This window comes from Dermacentor albipictus, chromosome 7, assembly GCF_038994185.2.
Source record: "Dermacentor albipictus isolate Rhodes 1998 colony chromosome 7, USDA_Dalb.pri_finalv2, whole genome shotgun sequence".
Taxonomy (NCBI): Eukaryota; Metazoa; Arthropoda; class Arachnida; order Ixodida; family Ixodidae; genus Dermacentor; species Dermacentor albipictus.
The window spans coordinates 116,015,439-116,032,644 of record NC_091827.1 but is presented as its reverse complement, the minus strand read 5'-3'; the positions used below and the strand labels follow the sequence as shown (position 1 = coordinate 116,032,644).

The 17,206-nt window shown below is 43.8% G+C and overlaps 1 protein-coding gene across 1 annotated transcript in view; it reads left to right on the top strand.

Moving 5' to 3' along the window:
- LOC139047899 (ATP-binding cassette sub-family C member 2-like) overlaps nucleotides 1–12,604 on the top strand; it is a 179,515-nt gene extending 166,911 nt beyond the window's left edge. Inside the window, exons 13-14 of the mRNA XM_070522076.1 lie at nucleotides 8,508–8,702; nucleotides 12,319–12,604. Coding sequence (XP_070378177.1) covers nucleotides 8,508–8,702; nucleotides 12,319–12,484 — 361 coding nt within the window. The 3' untranslated portion in view covers nucleotides 12,485–12,604. The remainder of the gene's footprint in view (nucleotides 1–8,507; nucleotides 8,703–12,318) is intronic.
- Nucleotides 12,605–17,206: the final 4,602 nt, after the last annotated feature.

Here is a 17,206-nt window from a genome sequence, read left to right as displayed (position 1 = left end):
GAGTAAACTATGTGAAATATGTTTCTATAGTGGGCTGTCTGTGCAAGTGTGCAATCAAATGGGGCATAACGGAATGGAGCCTCAATCCAGCGATCGCGCTGGTTCGCAGCGACCGACTGGGCGTCTGCATTCTTTGGACCTGCAGCGTCCACGCAAAAGGTGTTAGGTTGCTCGTCCCATTTCTTCTGCAGGGCTTCCGCTCTTGCTGTTATCGTTTCGATGTTATATGCGGGATGCATGTTCGGCGGAATGGGGCACACGTTGATGCGTTTCCTCACATGCCGTGGTGCCTCCTCCCCTTGGTCTATCGCATAGGGCAGATTATAATGGATCTTTTCGAGCAGATCATTACCCAGTTTTCCCAGTGCGAACCTATTGAGTTGTGAGAGGCATTGCGCTTTCCACATCTCTTTGACGGTATTATGTACTTCTTGAGCCATAAGCTTTGCCGTTGGCGTGGGGTTTGGTAACCCCAGTGTCGTAGCCAGTGGCTGAGTGATCAGCGGCAGCCATCTTTTATTCCTTTCGGAACGGGGCAGCCTGCGGCTATTGAGAAGAAAATTCAGTTTTGTTCGGCATATTATTGCATCTTTAACGCGTACACGCCACTTTGACGCAGTGGGTTTTCGCGGTTATGTAACGTCGTGTGGCAGGCAGGTGAGGTGGGTGCAACGCAAAAATTATTGACCAATAACGGAGGGCTAATGGCGAAAAGGCATCGAACCACGAATAGGTATTTTTCTTTTGTTCGGTCCAATAATGCATAATCAGTGTGTACACCTCATATCACATGGGGGGCTGTCTCGGCATGCGTGATTTCGCGTGACGGACACGCGAAGTTGGGGTGGTCCAAAAATTTTTTTGACGTATCGTGGAGGACTGATTGCAGAATGGCAGTAGAAAAGTTTGGAATAGTTTTACGTTATAGCACCCTAGGTTTGCAGAAACCGGGACCGTCGTCAACTAATAATCGAGTATTTGAGCATGCACGATGAGGGGGGGGGGAGGCAAGTCGCTCATATGAAGCTGAAAGAAAACGATACCTGGGCTGTACACCCTGCCATGCGCCAAAATGAACGAGCCGACACAAATCATAAAGGATCGAAAAGAAATTAGAAACCATGCGAGTAGTTCGTTTTGAATAGTTTGTTGCGTTGGTTTGAAAAAGAATTAAAATTCTGTTCTTCGAATCCATCAGTACAGGTTAGAAAACCGAATACCAGGCTGATTGAACGAGCTGCGAAACGTTTCTCTAATTGTGAGATCCCGCTTCCCGTGTGCCTTTGGCGTCCTCTGTTCCAAAATTGGGCACACGTTGAAGTTGCATATAACACCCATAGCTGCACTACTGACTTTGTGCCACTCACATGTCGTTGAACTTTGATTCTAGCTAAAGCGGGAACTCTTAGCAACAGTTACGATTTATGGAGCCGCTTGTACTGTTCCCTGTATTATACTAAGTGTGGGTTCTTTTTGTGTTTGAGCACTTTCATTAGTGATTTCTTTCTCCGGTTAATGTGTGCCACGAACCGTTCGCCTTGGCTTGAGAATATGTTTTCCATGTTTTCTCCTGCATGCACCTATAAAAAGTTGAAGCTAAACATTTTGACAGAATTACCTGTCTGGTTTGGAAAACTGAATAGGAGTTTAAGAGTGGCTCCAGCCAAATGATCTAATTTTATTAAACCGACGTTTCGGAGCCAATTCCGCTCCTTCTTCAGAGGATATTCTTCGGTGAAGTCGGTGTGCAGCTTTTACAAGGTCCTTCGTAAAAGAGGAGGGGGAGCACGAAAGGTGGGGACACACATGATTGGGAACGTTTTCACGACTAGCGGGAATAGGCTAAAGATTGCGATGGCTGTGGTGGTGCTGGTCGGCTGGGATGACGGATGCTGGGGCGCTTCACTCACGGGAATACCATTGAAGGGGTTGCCGGGGAGGGGGGAGGGGGCACAGATATATTGCTATTGGTGACCTATACCGGGGATCTACCTGGCTGGGCGTCCTTTAGGATATGCACATAGGGTATGTTGCCCTTCACGTGGTTTATGTTACCCCCCGTATTCTGACAAAGTCCAGTAGCAGTCTTTCTCATGAGTTCCTTTTTATTTCAAGGATTTGGTTTTCTTAGAAAACAATGTTGTGGCCGGCGTCTTCAAAATGTTCGGTGACGGCGGGGCTGAGAATTCGGTCGAATCATTTGACGTCATTCTCATGTTGGCTCATTCTTTCTTTCACATTTTTGGCTTCCCCGATGTGCATCAGCGGTTAGTCGGCACAGATCACTTTATAGACAACTCCTTCAGCTTTTTCGTTGGGTGGATGGCCTTTCCGTTCAGGGGGGATCAGTTTAGGATATTGAAAGTGTTTATCGGTTTGTGCAAGACTTTGAGGCCCTCTTTTTTTCAATTTTCTGTGGCCTATGGGATAGAAAATTGTTCCCGTAGTAGCTGGGAAGTCAACGGTTGAAGGTCACGTAGTTTGTTCCTTCCTTTTTTTTGTTGTCGGGTGGCTTTTTGAGTAAACTTCATTCTGTAGCGATGCTCTTAGGTTCGTTCAGAACCGTTCTGCTTCCTTTTTTTAACCTGATTTCAATAAGCAATGCGCTTCGGCTCTTTTGAGTAATAAACTTACAACAGACGCCTTGCGGGTTACCGGATTGTTAGATTCCAAGTGAAGGTAGCGGCCCGTGTGGGTTGGTTGGCGGTTGACAGAAAATTTGAGAACGCCGTCTTTTCGTGTAACTTGTACATCTAGCAATGGGAGCGATCAGTTCTTTTCGCGCTCATATGTGAACTGTATATCCTGGTCTATGGAATTTAGGTGGAATTGCAGGTTTTCCTGAGCCTTTCTGTACCTGAGGAAAACTATTTGTTTCGGCTAAAAAATACCCCGAGCTCTTTCATCGATACTCTCCTCAGTCAAGTTAGCCATGGTAACGAAATTGAGCCCCCACGGGTGTTCCTCACACCCACCTGTTGTAGCTGCCTCGAAAGGTGAAGTAGGTATTTGACCGGCACGGCTCGAGAAGGTGGCAGATCTCGTGTACACTCAAATGGGTTCTCTCGTTGAGTGTATCGTCGCGTTCCAGGGCAATGCTAGTTGCGGATATAGCCAACTGAACTGGTACTCCGGCGAACAGAGAGATTACCTCAAAAGGGACCAAGCATTCTTCATTTTCGATACGTACTTTTGATGTGGGTATGACGAAGCTCTCAGAGTCCCGCACGTGGGAGGCTGTCCTTCCGTTGAGTGGGGATGTAGTGTAGTTCAAGTATGTGGGTAGTGAACGCAGTGAGGAGCACGAAAAGAGCGTGATTGTCCGTAACGGGACTCCAGGTTTACGGAGTTTTGCCAAGCTGTAATAAGTTGGCGCGGATCCGTTCCTACACATTAATTTTAGGTAGCGACATTGAGAATCCTGTTTGGTGTGGAATATTCTGACCAGCTTCTTAGTCAGTACAGATTGGGTTTTCGTGGTGGGGTCCTTTCTTTAGTTTCTCGTAGTCTTGGCTGTTAAGTACGGTGGATGTCTTTTCCTCGTAGTGCTGTACGTTCAAAACAACGGTTGAGTTGCCCTTTTCGGCCGGTTAGAATGCTTGTATCTTGTTCCGCTATTCTCAGTGCGCTTATTTCGTCGGAGGACAAGTTTCGTTCCCTTCTGCGCTTGTTATTGGACCTTATTATTTCCTTTGCTTTCCGCCTAGCGTCCTTTGTTTTCAGCCTAGTCGTCTAGCGCTGTTTGCATTTTATTGTTACCATGGAACACCAACTCGCCCAATCCGCTGCCCTTCTGCTGTTCCCGCACTTTGGGGTCGGGTAGCTGGATGTCACTCTCATGGGTGGCGATCGTCATGGGGAGGTGTGAGTTATAAGTGGTAACATTGAATAAGTTACGTTTTGCCAGGATTTAGGTTGCTCCTGTCGGAAGCTTGCTCGGTGATAAATTGGTGACAGTGTTTTTGTCCAACACTCCCGATCTTTTGCTTTGGTTGATTAGGGGAGTGAGTTTCTTCTTTTACGTTTCACTCTCTCTTATTTGCTCTGAAGACGCAAATGTCCTTCCAGTGAATCAATTGGTGAAAAGAGATGGGGTACATGGTGTTCGAGCTGTGTTCTGGAGAAGAACGCGTCAGCTTTTTTTTCCGGTATGGTATGGTATGAAGAACTTTATTGGGTCCTGAAGGTCAACCCTAGGTTGACGCGGGCTGCTCCCACGTTGGGACTGTCACGCCGAGCCCTTCAGCCACATCGCGGGCCTTCTGGACGGCCCGTGAATGGTCAGAGAGTGATTCGCTGTGTAGCATTTGGCGCCAGCATTCTTGTGCCTTGTCACAGTCTGTGAAGACCGCGGGGCACTGCCAAAGCATGTGGTCAAGTGCAATGATGCCATTGCACTTATTACAGTTGCTTTGAGTTTCCCTCTCCGGATCGATCCTGTTAATAAAATCTGGAATTGAGTATTTTCTTGTCTGTAGCAATCGTAATGTGACCGCTTGGGCTCTGCAAAACTTACCGTGTGGCAATGGGTATTCCCTTCAGCTTAAATAATTATGCTTCGTGATTTCTTTATATGTTATTAATCGATCCCTGTGTTCCCCGGGGGAAGTGTAAGTTGCTAGGTCTTGAAGAGCACGGCTAGAAAGTCCTCATGCTGCCTCATTTGCCACCTCATCGAGGTTTTCTGCACCCCCAGATGTGCAGGAAACCAGCGGATTTCAATCCTCTCACTGTTGACCTTCTCTAGTAATTTTGCTGCTATCCATGTCACATATCCGTTGGTAAAGTTGCGTGTGGCTGTTCTAGAGTCGTTGTAAATATTTGTGCACTGATTAGCCCGGATGACCAAGGCGATTGCTACTTTTTCTGCTACTGTTGGGTCTTTGGTATAGACGTTGATGGCATCCCGTATGTTACCTTGAGTGTCTACGACGACAGAGGTATACGCATCCCTATTTTTAATCCAGACAGCGTCAATGAACACCGCCTGCTGCTTATGTTGATCTATGTCTTGAAGGAGTGCCTTCGCCTTTGCCTTCCGTCTCTCGAGGTTATGTGTCAGGTGCATGTTCCTAGGGAACGGGGTCGTCTTTAGTGTTTCTCGTAGTCCCGCTTGCAATTGCGTTAATAATTCTCCGTCGTTGGTGTGGTTGTTAATTTCTACGTCAATTTCTTCAAGTAGCGCCCTCTCAGGTCGTGTCCCCATTAGTCTCTCCTGTGATTCGGAAGAAAGAAGTCAACGCGTTCTTTTGCAGAAGAACATTCGAACACCAAGTACCCGATCTCTTTTTATCAAGTGATTCGTTTGCAAAGGCGATAGCCTCCTCAGTGGAAATGAAACACCGCGAAATTCAGAAAAAACTCTCTGTAATCAATGAAAGCAAGAAATAAGGAATGTTAAACGAATATGCAGTAGCCACTGTGTCCTAGAGAAAACTCACGACAGAATAAACTTCAAGCCTTGCAAAATATCACAAATTCAATGTTACGGTATATAACCAACCTCCCGTCTGTTATGGAGGAGCACCCCCCCCCCCCCCTCGGGTCGCCGTCGTAGCGTATGGGGCCGAACCACCGAGAAACAAAGGCGACGCCGGAATTCACTTTACTTTCTGCCATCATTTTAAACACATTTCACATCTCCACGCGATCTACTTCCTCCTCGAGAAGCGTGAACGCTACAACCGCAGCTCCCATTGCAAGCGCAATTTGCTCGAATTAGACATTTACTTGAATTCATACATGCCATTCTGTACCCGGTGCCGCCGTTTGAATCCTATCCAATTCACCAAGCTTGCCATGTGAAGCCGGTCTCGCAGCGAGCTCATGACAGCTCGAACTTCATACCTGTCTTGGCGTTCTGTTCCTAGCAGACGACATTCTCGGTAGCAAAATTATTGACAGGAGTGTGTCATCATTTCTACGTCACCAAAAGCGTGGCCGCTTCCCGCGGCTGACGACGACCGAACGAATGGTCCATGGTCCATGGCCCATGGTCTCACTTGCAAAAACACGGTCCTATGTAGAAGGTTTTCAGCAATGCTCTGGACAAGATTTGGAGCTATGTTGTGCACCCTTCAGTTAAGAGTGACCAAGTTACAAGAAAATGTTTCTACATAATTATTCTTATGTTTACTTAAAATTTAAGCAAGAATGCGAATGCATCGAACCGCGTTCTATATATCCTGCGATTGTAGGTGAAAGCCCATTACATTCATGTAAGTTGCAAATGTTTGCAAGGTTTCTCAACTAATAATGCGAACCTACGTGGAGCGAGCTTAAGTGTTTTGCAGAGCGGCGGCAAAAATGGTATTTCGGTTATCTGTCCCTGCTTCATCTTGTTTCTCGTAGGCTTCTAGTTGTTAAAGGCGCGGAGACCAAGACGTCTTGCTGCAGGCGCTGGCTCATCCTCTGGTATCTCAAAAACACGGCTGGCAAAGCGTGTTGATATATTGAGGTGTCCCGGCTAACTTTAGCGAAGCTGGTAGAAAACGAAACATACAGGCACGAAATACGATTATAAGGGTCCCGGCGATCGATCATCACTCCTCTTCCGTGACCAGGATATTTTTGTGTGCTGATTATGCAGTACACTAGAGAAGATCAATTACATATAGAGAATTACTACTTCTATTGTAAGTTTTATGTTTTGGATTGCAATGGGTGCCTTCCGATGGGGAAGCTTATCCCATCCTAAAACAACCCATTCACTCGTTTTCAGCGCGCTGTATAATTTCGGCGCTGTACTCGTAGCGCACGAAGTGCGCAGTGCAACGCCATTTCGCGCCGATCGCGATGCCAGCAATCCCAAACTTTGTTGAAACAATGGAACTTAAACTGATTTTATATATTGGCACAATAAAATCAGAGGGCTCGCTTAAGAGGAAGATTTATCTCGGTTCTAACTGCAATGCCTACTATTGAAATACATGTAAACCCCGAAATGCTTTTCAGAGATAACTCCTCGAGCAATTTTGATGAACTGTTATGTGTTGGACATAAATATTAAGTTCTAGTAACTGTTTGCAGCGGAATTATTATTTAGGTGTCCTGGATTTCCTTAGAAAGATTGCCAAAAATGTGTAAACTAAAAACAAATAGAAGCGTCAAATTGGAAACTTTGCATTAAGAACAGATACCGTGGTTCTGTAAAGTGCATCCGTTAGAAAAACCAAATCGGATTATTTACATATTTTAAAAAGTGCATTTACTGGGATATTTATAAGGATTCTGCCAAAATCCTACTAAAGAATGAGCGGTGAAATTGAGAATCATGTATAATTAATAAATTGTGTCCGCATTAGATGTACTTTTAGAGTGAATTGATAGTATTGCGATATATCTTCTGACTTCAGATTTACGCACTCATTAACATGACACTTCTCGTTTTTCTCACTTTTGCTATTTTAAAAAAATTTATAAAGATATATGATGGCATGAATCAAAAACGCCCTTCAAGTAATCGCTACATGCAAGTAATGCAGGAGACTTCCCCAATTTTGGTTCAGTAATTGCCGAGGAAAACCGATGCCCCCTTCCCACGTATTATATCGAAGGCCCCCAGTTGAATCGTCCTCTTAAGTGCACATGTCGAATCTTGGGGACATAAAATGGGTCTCCTCTCAAGTGTGCTCTTTGTCCCTTACGCCAGTAAACATTGATATGAGCACAAATGGTTGGGTATACCAGCAGTACTGAGGATACATTGGTTGTTTCAGCGGAAACCCGCTCCTTAAAGACATCTTGCGCATCGCTCCTCGCTAGAAAAGTAGGACACTAGGCAAGCGTAACGCCTGCCACCTTCTCTCAATGGCTGCTAACTCAGCGCTGCTAACTGAATCAAGACCACGTTTAAAAAGTGAAATTAAATAAAAAAAACGTGGTATCAGATAGTGTTTCATCGACATATGAAGAATTATTATCATCATCAGCAGCAGCAGCCTATATTATGTTCACTGCAGGACGAAGGGCTGTCCCTGTGATCTCCTATTCCAACTTGCGCGAGCGAATTTCGTAATATCATCGACTCACCTACACTTCCGCCGTCCTAGGCTTGGTGCCAATTCATTAACCCTAATTGATCGCTACCTAACTGAAAACTTATTCTGCAGAATTTGTTTATGTGATAACATGTTTTTACGTATTTAATTGGTTTAAATGCTTTGATGAGCCACCGATTACGTTTGTCCTACTGCCCACGAATGCAGAGGTCCTTACCACCAAGCCTAGATCTGCCAAAGATGCTTGCAAATAAGTTGTTCACGTGAAATAACTCTATCTTGTTAAATATGTCTTTTTATTTGACAGCGAGAGATCCAATGTCATGAGCTTTAATATCCTTGTAGTTACGAAGCACCCAGCGGAAGACCATAGAAAGAGGGCGCAGACGTCTTTTACTCCTCGTCACCATAATACCTGAAGATTAAGCTTTTATTAGATAATCAGCCGTATTGGATGCAGAGTACAGTGCGCTCACTACGTGAACGTGTCCTCTCTATCTGCGCCAGTGCTGGACAGAGACAGCTGGTGTGTCTCGCAAGGGCTCTGCTGCGAAAACCACGGATTCTTGTCCTCGACGAAGCCACATCTCACATGGACGGCAACACGGACAGGCTGGTACAGAGGGCATTGCGAGAAGGCTTCAGCGAGAGCACGATGGTCACCATCGCACACAGGCTGGACACTGCGCTAGATCACCACAGGTATGGAGCACTGAGCTTATTACTCGTGCTTCTTGTTCAATATTCATTCGATAGGAGCGCACATGTATTGCAAATACCAATAAATGAAGACTGTAGACAAGCTTCTCAAGTTCTCTATGTAAATGAAAAGTACAAAGGGAAGAATAAATAACTATGGGGTTTTACGTGCGAAAACCAAGATGTCATTATGAGGCACACCGTAGTGAAGCACTCCGGAAATTTACGACACCTGGGCATGTTTAACGGGAACCTAAATCTAAGCACCACGGGCGTTTTCGCATTTCCCCGCCATTGTACTGCAGCCGGCATGGCCTGGATCCGATCGCGCAACTTTGCGTTTAGTATGCCAAAATTTTAGCCGTGATTTTGTTTCGTGACAACGAAACAAAAGAACGCAGCATTGGTATTCGACCGGTGCACGACCTATATCATCGTTTATTGTACATTCACTGTTAAAAAAAGTTAGTAAAAAGTCACAACGTTCCTGAAGGTCTAAAATTTTTTACGAGTTACTAAGTGCTTACGTACCTATGAGTATTGATAGGAACGCACACAGGACGTAGTTGCTACGTTAGCGAAAGAACTTATATTCGACTTGACAAATGTAAAGAAATGGGAAGAAACAATTTTTTAGAGACGACTATCAAAAATGTCGACTACACTGCTGAGGGTTGAAAAAATGAAGAACATATCAATGAGCACTGTACACAAACAAGCCGCAAGAGCATACTGTCATAGAGTAAAAGACGTATGGTCTAGTATAAGTTACACTAATTCTTTCTGCAAGGGGAAAGTACACACAAGCCCTTTCACGTGCACACAGTGTACGCAGCATTACTATTCGCACACACGCCTGATAGCTAAAGGAACGTGGCCGCCATAATGAAATGTCGAAAACAAGCACTAGGTGCTACCAGTGGCGTGTTAGTTGTTTCATACAGTCACCTTAAGCCTTCTAAAACGCGTATATTTAAAGCTTTTTCATAGTTATAACATGTGAGACTGTATTCATGCGAAGTAAATAGGTGATTACTGTTTCAATCGCTGTCCCCGTGATGAAGCCAGTAAAAGCGATACGCGGCTTTAGAACCACCCTATGTTGTCGCCACCTTTCTGTGCTCGTACGTGCTGTGATGATGATGCATGATGCATGATCCGGTATTCCTATGATATTTTTCACTTACTTATGCATAGTTCAGCCATCGTGTTTATTAAATGTCCCACACTACGCAAGGAACGCTACGTGCTGATAGCTTTAACGTAGTTGTAACTTGCACAAAGAGTCCATCCAATTAGATATTCTCATATACCTTGCTGCGTCTTAACTGCTAAGGAGTGCACGCATCCGCACTTCATCGAAGAACCGAACGGGTATAGCGTGGTTCGAACGCACCCCCAGAGGACAAGCACACAATCCAAAGTGCGACTCGATTTCGGAGGAGGAAATGGTGGAGGCGAAACCATGCTAGACCAGCAAAACTTCGCATCGAAGCCAAACTAGAGCTATAGCTTAAGTTTAGCGTATACTGAAAGCTTGCCACGCCTCCAGGCAAAATGACGTAGGAGAGTTCGTTTGTGCGCACGAAGCTGGGAGCATAAACTTCGTTGCACCGTCGCTACCCTCCGTTGCCAACAACAGTGAATTCGCGACGCGGTGTTATAATCAAGAACCCGGAAATGCTCTCAGTACTGACGACAGCTCCGACGACAGGACTCAGCGTTCGACGTAGAATGGGAGTGATCGTAAACAAGGACCCGAACCCAAGACGCGCTTGAAATACTGGTGTGACACAAATGGCACCGAAGCCCAACAACAGCACTATAACACACGCTCACGCCTGCTCCTGCGTTTCTCTTGTTGCGCTGCTCTAGTATTTCGTGATACCGTACCAGTAAGCCCGCATTGTAACCTCTGTTCCTCTGAAAGCAAAAAAAGGAGCTGAGCTGGTTTATAGGAATATCTGCAACAAAAATGTGGACAACTTGTAATGGAAGTTCTCAAGCATACATAGATATATACCGGAAACAAATTACCAGCCCGTAACTTAGAGCGGCTAAATTCCTTTCTTGATTGTCTTTTTAAGTGAAAAGGTGTAACCACCTCCAAATAAATGACACCAGTATCTGTTGGAATAAAATAAAATTGCGAAATTTATTGAAAAGAACCTAATTTCTGTGCATAAAATATTCCTCACAGAATATTCGTAATTATGTACCTCCGCCTCCCAACATATAATTAGGATGTATTTATTGGGAAGCTTGGAGACTTAAGTGTAAGTGAACCACAGAACTGGTCTACAAGAACCGTCTTAATCCATTAGGACCATTAAGTGTAGCTGCATTTTCTTTATTACCGTATTTTATTTACAATCCCCTCCACATCCACATCATCTCTTCTAGAAGCTGCAGAACTGGAAAACCTTGCAATAAGGCATTACCGCGACAGAATGAAATTTTTCTTCTTACTCTATAACAATCAAATAGGACTAGATAAAACATCATATATTCTACCGGCTAGCCACCGCTCTATGCGCTCTTATGGCAACAAAAAGGTTACAGATTTTTCCTCCAGGACCAACGCATTAATTTTTTTTTTTATCCCGCGGACGATTTCCGAATGCAACGCATTACCTGCCACAACTGTCGACCGTCCAACGGTTTCATCCTGTCTGCACTTTGTGAATGAACCATAGTGTTCATCCTCGTTCATCCCTCGTTTTTATCAGTGAAATCATAATTGTGAAAAGGTTTCTCTTATGCTGTTTCTTATGAAGATTCTTTTTCAGTGTCTGTTACCTTGTTTCATCTTATTTCATACTTTTTATTGTTGCAAATGCCTACTCCTGCCTAAGGCCTAGTAACAAGGCTGGCAGTACTTGTAAAATAAATAAATAAATAAATAATACCTTAGAGGCTCCACGTAGCATTACGTGAGGCGGACTACACAAGAAATTTTAACAAGAAGACAAAAACAAACAAAATATTTAAGAATCAGATATTATATACAATAGTAAATTTAGTACATATGGTGTTATTTGGGTGTAACACTGTATCAATAAAATATTACTAGGTATCATGCAAATTTGAGTGGGTCTACATGATATCCTTATGAAGTGATCAAGTGATCGTATGGTTAGCATAAACCGTCATAGATGGTTAGTATTTTGTTTAGAAATGCCACACGGTCATGAATATGGACGAAATCATCACGAAGGTCATTATATTGACCAATTGCACGCGGAAGCACAGATGCGTTAAATGCTTTGGGAGTGGTCGAAAAGATGAGCAAAGCTTTATTAATTTTCAAGCCTGCAACATATGCGACGTGGTTTTGATAGTGGCAAGGTGTTTTCATGCGCACTATAAAGAAATTTAGGCAATAAAGAGAGAATGGCTATGTTACTGCATGATTCCAAGTACTGTTGTAACAATGTCTTCATGTTACTCATACTAGAGTGCAACTTATAGTTTAGAGCAAGTTTGTTCAACATGAAGGAGCTTCACTTAGAATTGGTAACGTTGTTCCCGTGAACATTCTAACATGCGTTGCGAACTGCACTGCTCGCATTGTGGAACTCAGCTAAACTTTCTTATCTTTCCTTTCTTTTCTTCGCAGGATCCTCGTGATGGACGGAGGTCAGGTTGCCGAGTTTGGCCCTACTCTCGAGCTCGCATTGAATCCGTCTTCTCGTTTTCATGCCATGCTTAATAGAGCAGGACTGACTTCGGAAGATATCCGAATAGCATTAGAACGGAGAGATACCGTTAGCACTTACTTGTAACTCTACTAATCAAGACAAGACGGAAACTTTCGCAGGGACAAGGTATAACTTGCCTTAGTAAGACAAAGGCATCGGCGGTAAGCTGTTCTGTGTGTACCCTTGCAATTTCCATGTTTCCAGCCCAACAACCAGAAGACAAGCAGAGAAACGAGTCTTTTAAGGAGGAACCGTACTACCGACACAGGTAGAGCACACCGAAATAGAAGGGCAAAAGTCTTCAAGGAGCACGGCATCAGTTTTCTTCATTGTGCTCGATGATCCCGTTTTATTTTGAATACACGTTATCAATAAGCATAAATTCTATCGCTTTCATGAGCAGTCGGCCAGCAGCTTCGCGAAGCTTTATAAAAGCCAGAAACTGTACGCTACTATAGCCACATAAAATATCGGGGTAATGGTACCCGGAGAAGCAACACAAGCGTATACTGATGACTACGACGAATTATTTGTGGGCGACAGCTAAAAACGTTTGCTGATTGTTATCTCCACTCAAATAATAAACGATAAATTACGTTTCTAAATCGTCTGTTCATCTCGACATGCTTGAATTTTATTATTATATTTAGAGAAATCGCCTTGTTCGAATCTCCAAAATAAGGGAGTGCAGTGTATCGGGATCATCGGTCGAGGTGGGGGCCTTCGGCTGTCCATCAAATTTTCGGACTGGCAGCCACCGCCAGATGACGAGACTGCATCGATGGCGCTGGCTGACTGGTCACATGCTGCGCACACGTTGGTGCAAGCGTGGCCGTGGCTTCATCAACCGACGCCAATCATGGTCACTGGGGAGACTGTCGCAGGCCAGCACAGCAAGCCCGAATACACGATAGGTCTGTCGCGTGGAGATGTGGGATAACTGCCGTTGTACTGGAACGCTTGTCCGGACGTTGTTCTTAATTTGTCTATGTTTCTTTCTTTTTCTTAATAAACGTTTCGTTGTTTCAAGGCGCTTTATTCGTGGTTCTTGCGGCGGCGACGTACTGCTCCTGAAAGCGGAATGAAAGCGAGGTCGATTGAAATATGCAAAGATTATCACAAATAAAGGATGAGCTCTGTCAGTATTTTCCATACCGGTCGTAGTGGCTCAGTGGGAGTGACGCTGTTTTGCTGACCACGAGGTCACTGTTTAGTTTGCCAATCGTGGCAGTTGGACCTAATTGGGCTGAATGAAGCACTATCGGTAGCTGTGGTTCTGTGCAATGTAATGATAACCTATGGATAAGAATAATCCGCCTTCATTCAGTATAGCATCACTTGCATTGTCTTATTTGGCCTGTTAAATCCGAGCAATCTTTTACCTACACCAAGCTTCTTCAATACGATAAATTTGTTATTTTGTGCATTGTGAATGTGAACATTTCTTAACTGTTTCTATCACTCCTACTAATGTTTTTTTTTCTTTTGATCTATGTAGCAGACAATATTGCGGTTCTACAACATTACGTAAGTGCGGGCAACCCTTTTATGTATGTACGAGAAAGTGTGTATTTCATTTCAATGTATTAAAAAAAAGAGCATAGTAGTTGAAGTAATCCATCGAGAAAGCCTGTGTCGTGTGTATTTAGCAAGAAGAGTGTGAGTGCTAGTATATTCCCTTACACATTGGACGCTCTTGCCTGAGAAATGTTGCTTACCTCAAATTTCTGTTTAGTTAAAATGCTTCACATGCAATCGCCCTTCAGACCCCGTATTCATAAAAATCTCTTATGCTAGAATGCATCATAAAACAAATTCCAGTAAATCCTGAAGCTAGATGACGGAAAAACCAGTCACAAGCAACGAAGGACAAGGAGAGATGTTCACACCACAGTGACTGAACTGTCAATTTGGCTTTATTAGAAACGGCATAGTCCCAGCAAGACCAGAAGAGCATGCGGAACAGCAGCATCACTAATCACAGGGTACTGAAAACAAAATATACCATATCTTTCGCGAACGACCTAAAAAAGCAATTTCTTTTTCAAGTAAGCGCACCGAGATTGTACTAATGCAGCCGTCACGTAATAACCTGGTGTAGTGCGCGTCCAACTCTTCTCGCTCTTCTGTGCCTTTGCCTCTACCAAGACTCATTACATTGCTGAACCATGGGTAACAGCCACATTCATTCCAATGGCGAGGCAAGTTTTCTCTGTCATCGGACCCCAAGGAGGACAGGTACTCACGCAGCCGGTCATGAATACATCGACCGGTTTGCGTTTGTAAACTCTCTCGCATGTGAGAGGGAACTTATAACCACCCATGCGACACATGCCGTGAAACGGTTTTTGTGCTGTGTCGTGCAAACGTGGTTTCTTGCCCTGTTTCGAGAAATGTGTGAGCACAGATCCGAAAGCTTGCGAGAAAACACTAAATTTACTCCCTGCTTGGCCATATTGTTAGCGAAGGTGGTCAACCAATGGTAGAGAGCGCTTACGAAAACGAAGCATTGCGAACTCTGCTCCAGACTCGCAACTTTTATATGCTATAAGTTTATTATGGAAAAACTTTAACGGTTCCGTGCTATCCAACTCAACCTTAAAATGGATCTTTATAGGGAAGTTTGCCCCATGAAGTGGGCCAATCCTCCCAAAATGGTTGGCTGACGCAGAAACAAAAATAAAAATACTACTACTCACTGCGACGCGTCCAGCAAGCGGGACACGCAAAGGGTGGTGTGATATGTAAAGGAAAGCGTCATCCTGTAGTTACACTACATAAACAAAAAAAATTAAGGCAATCTGCTCAAAAGTGGGGGCTTGTGGAAAGGATTGTGGCTAGGAGGCATTACGGCTTGAACAACTTACTAGTACGCATTAATGGAGCAGTCCTCGCGTCTTTTAATATATGGAGGTTACATACACTCATTAATCGATATTTTCCGCAATAGCTATTTTTTGAATGAATGATGTTATTGCCTAGTTGAAGTGTTACGTAGAATTATAATCAATGCGGAAGCGCCCAGGCAGCCCCATGCGTTGGATGCGCCAGGTGATTTTTCAGTCATTTCTACAAAAATATTAGCTAAGCCTACACTGCAGTGAAACATTATCGCTAAGATGTGATACACATGTTACACCAGTTGCCACACAGAACATGAATGAATGAATGAATGAATGAATGAATGAATGAATGAATGAATGAATGAATGAATGAATGAATGAATGAATGAATGAATGTCTATATTTCCAACACATTTCCAACATCAGAGTAACACTACAGATTGAGGCAGAAAGTATATATATGCCGATAAACTTCTGTCTGTATGTGTTTACCGCGCTTCTGGCGGCAAGCATTAACTGATAACCTGGCATCGAGGCTCGTATACGAGCCATCGCTATCGACACGCATCCACTGGTCTGATGACTCGCTCAGTTGTAAGCACTGAGTAAGGATGTGAGGGTCTAGGTCTAGGGTGTTTTGATGAGTATCACAGAAACAGGAGATATCCACAGGGACTATGCGTGAGGAGGAGTCGACACTGCTGGAGGAGTCGACACCATTATCCCAACCACACTTTTCCACATAATAAGGTCGTAGTATCGTCTCCTTGTAGAAAGCATTTATTTATTCATTCATTTATTCCTTCATTCATTCCTTCATCGCATGTGTAATTTCTACACTTTCCATGCGCTAATTGTACTTTTCAGCTGTGGCACAAAGAGACAACGCGTAACACGAAGTAAATGCTGAGCCTATGAAGCTGACGAAAGCATCTTTGATGGCTCATATCACGTCGTTTCTTCTCTATTGATAAAGTGTTTCGCAGAATATTACGCTTCCAACTCCGCAGTCTCCGCGTCGCAGTGGCTTGCCGTCAAAGTGAAGTTTCGTTTCTGCTTTACATACTTCGTCTGGAACGTATGTCGCTTGTTTTCGGAGCATTAACGAGTGACATGAAAAATGCTGGTTACTGCTGCTTAGGTACAGCCGTGGCTCGCCATGAAGGTTGCAACTATTTACAGTATGAAATCCAAAGTCTTTTTTTTTCACAACCCAACAAACACGGGGCACACGTGGACGCTCATTGGATTCGCACTTAGTCTTTGACGGTTCGCGCAGGGGAGCACATGTGAGCGCAACCTCACAATGCGGTAAGTCATCGGTTCGCCATATGGGTTTTCTCACTATCACTTCTAGTGTGGTGTAAGTAGTCGCGCCTATAATTACGCGTATTATCGCTTCTCCCGACGAGTTTTTTATATCGGCCAGCAGATCTCGGTATAAAATTAACTTAGCGCAAGAATCTGTACCGAGTTTCTGACGCGTGTGGGTCCTCTTGTCCTAGGATAAAGAGGAAGATTTACCCCACCGTATAGAAATGGACTGCAAAAGAAAACTGTTTTGTTAAGCATCCACTGAAGTGAAACTGATGAAGTTTGCAGCATTTGAAAGAAAAGGCTTAATCTGGCATGAAGAGCAGATTTTTTATATAGGCCGTCAATTTTCGTGCGAGAGTGCTACTGAATATCGAAATCGGTGTCAAGTTTTGAACTCTGTGAGTAATAAGAATATTCCAGTGCTCTGAACGGCACATATTGATACATCTAAATCACAATAAGATGTATTATAGCGCCATTCATAATTACGACACCATTTTTGGAGTAAGACATTTGCAAAAAATGTGTAATCACTCCAATCATTTCACATTAGTGGTAAACATAGATATCAAATTTGACAGCGTAAGATGCTCTAACATACTCAGTTTACAAAACTCCTATAATGCTTCTCGTGCAATACTACGAA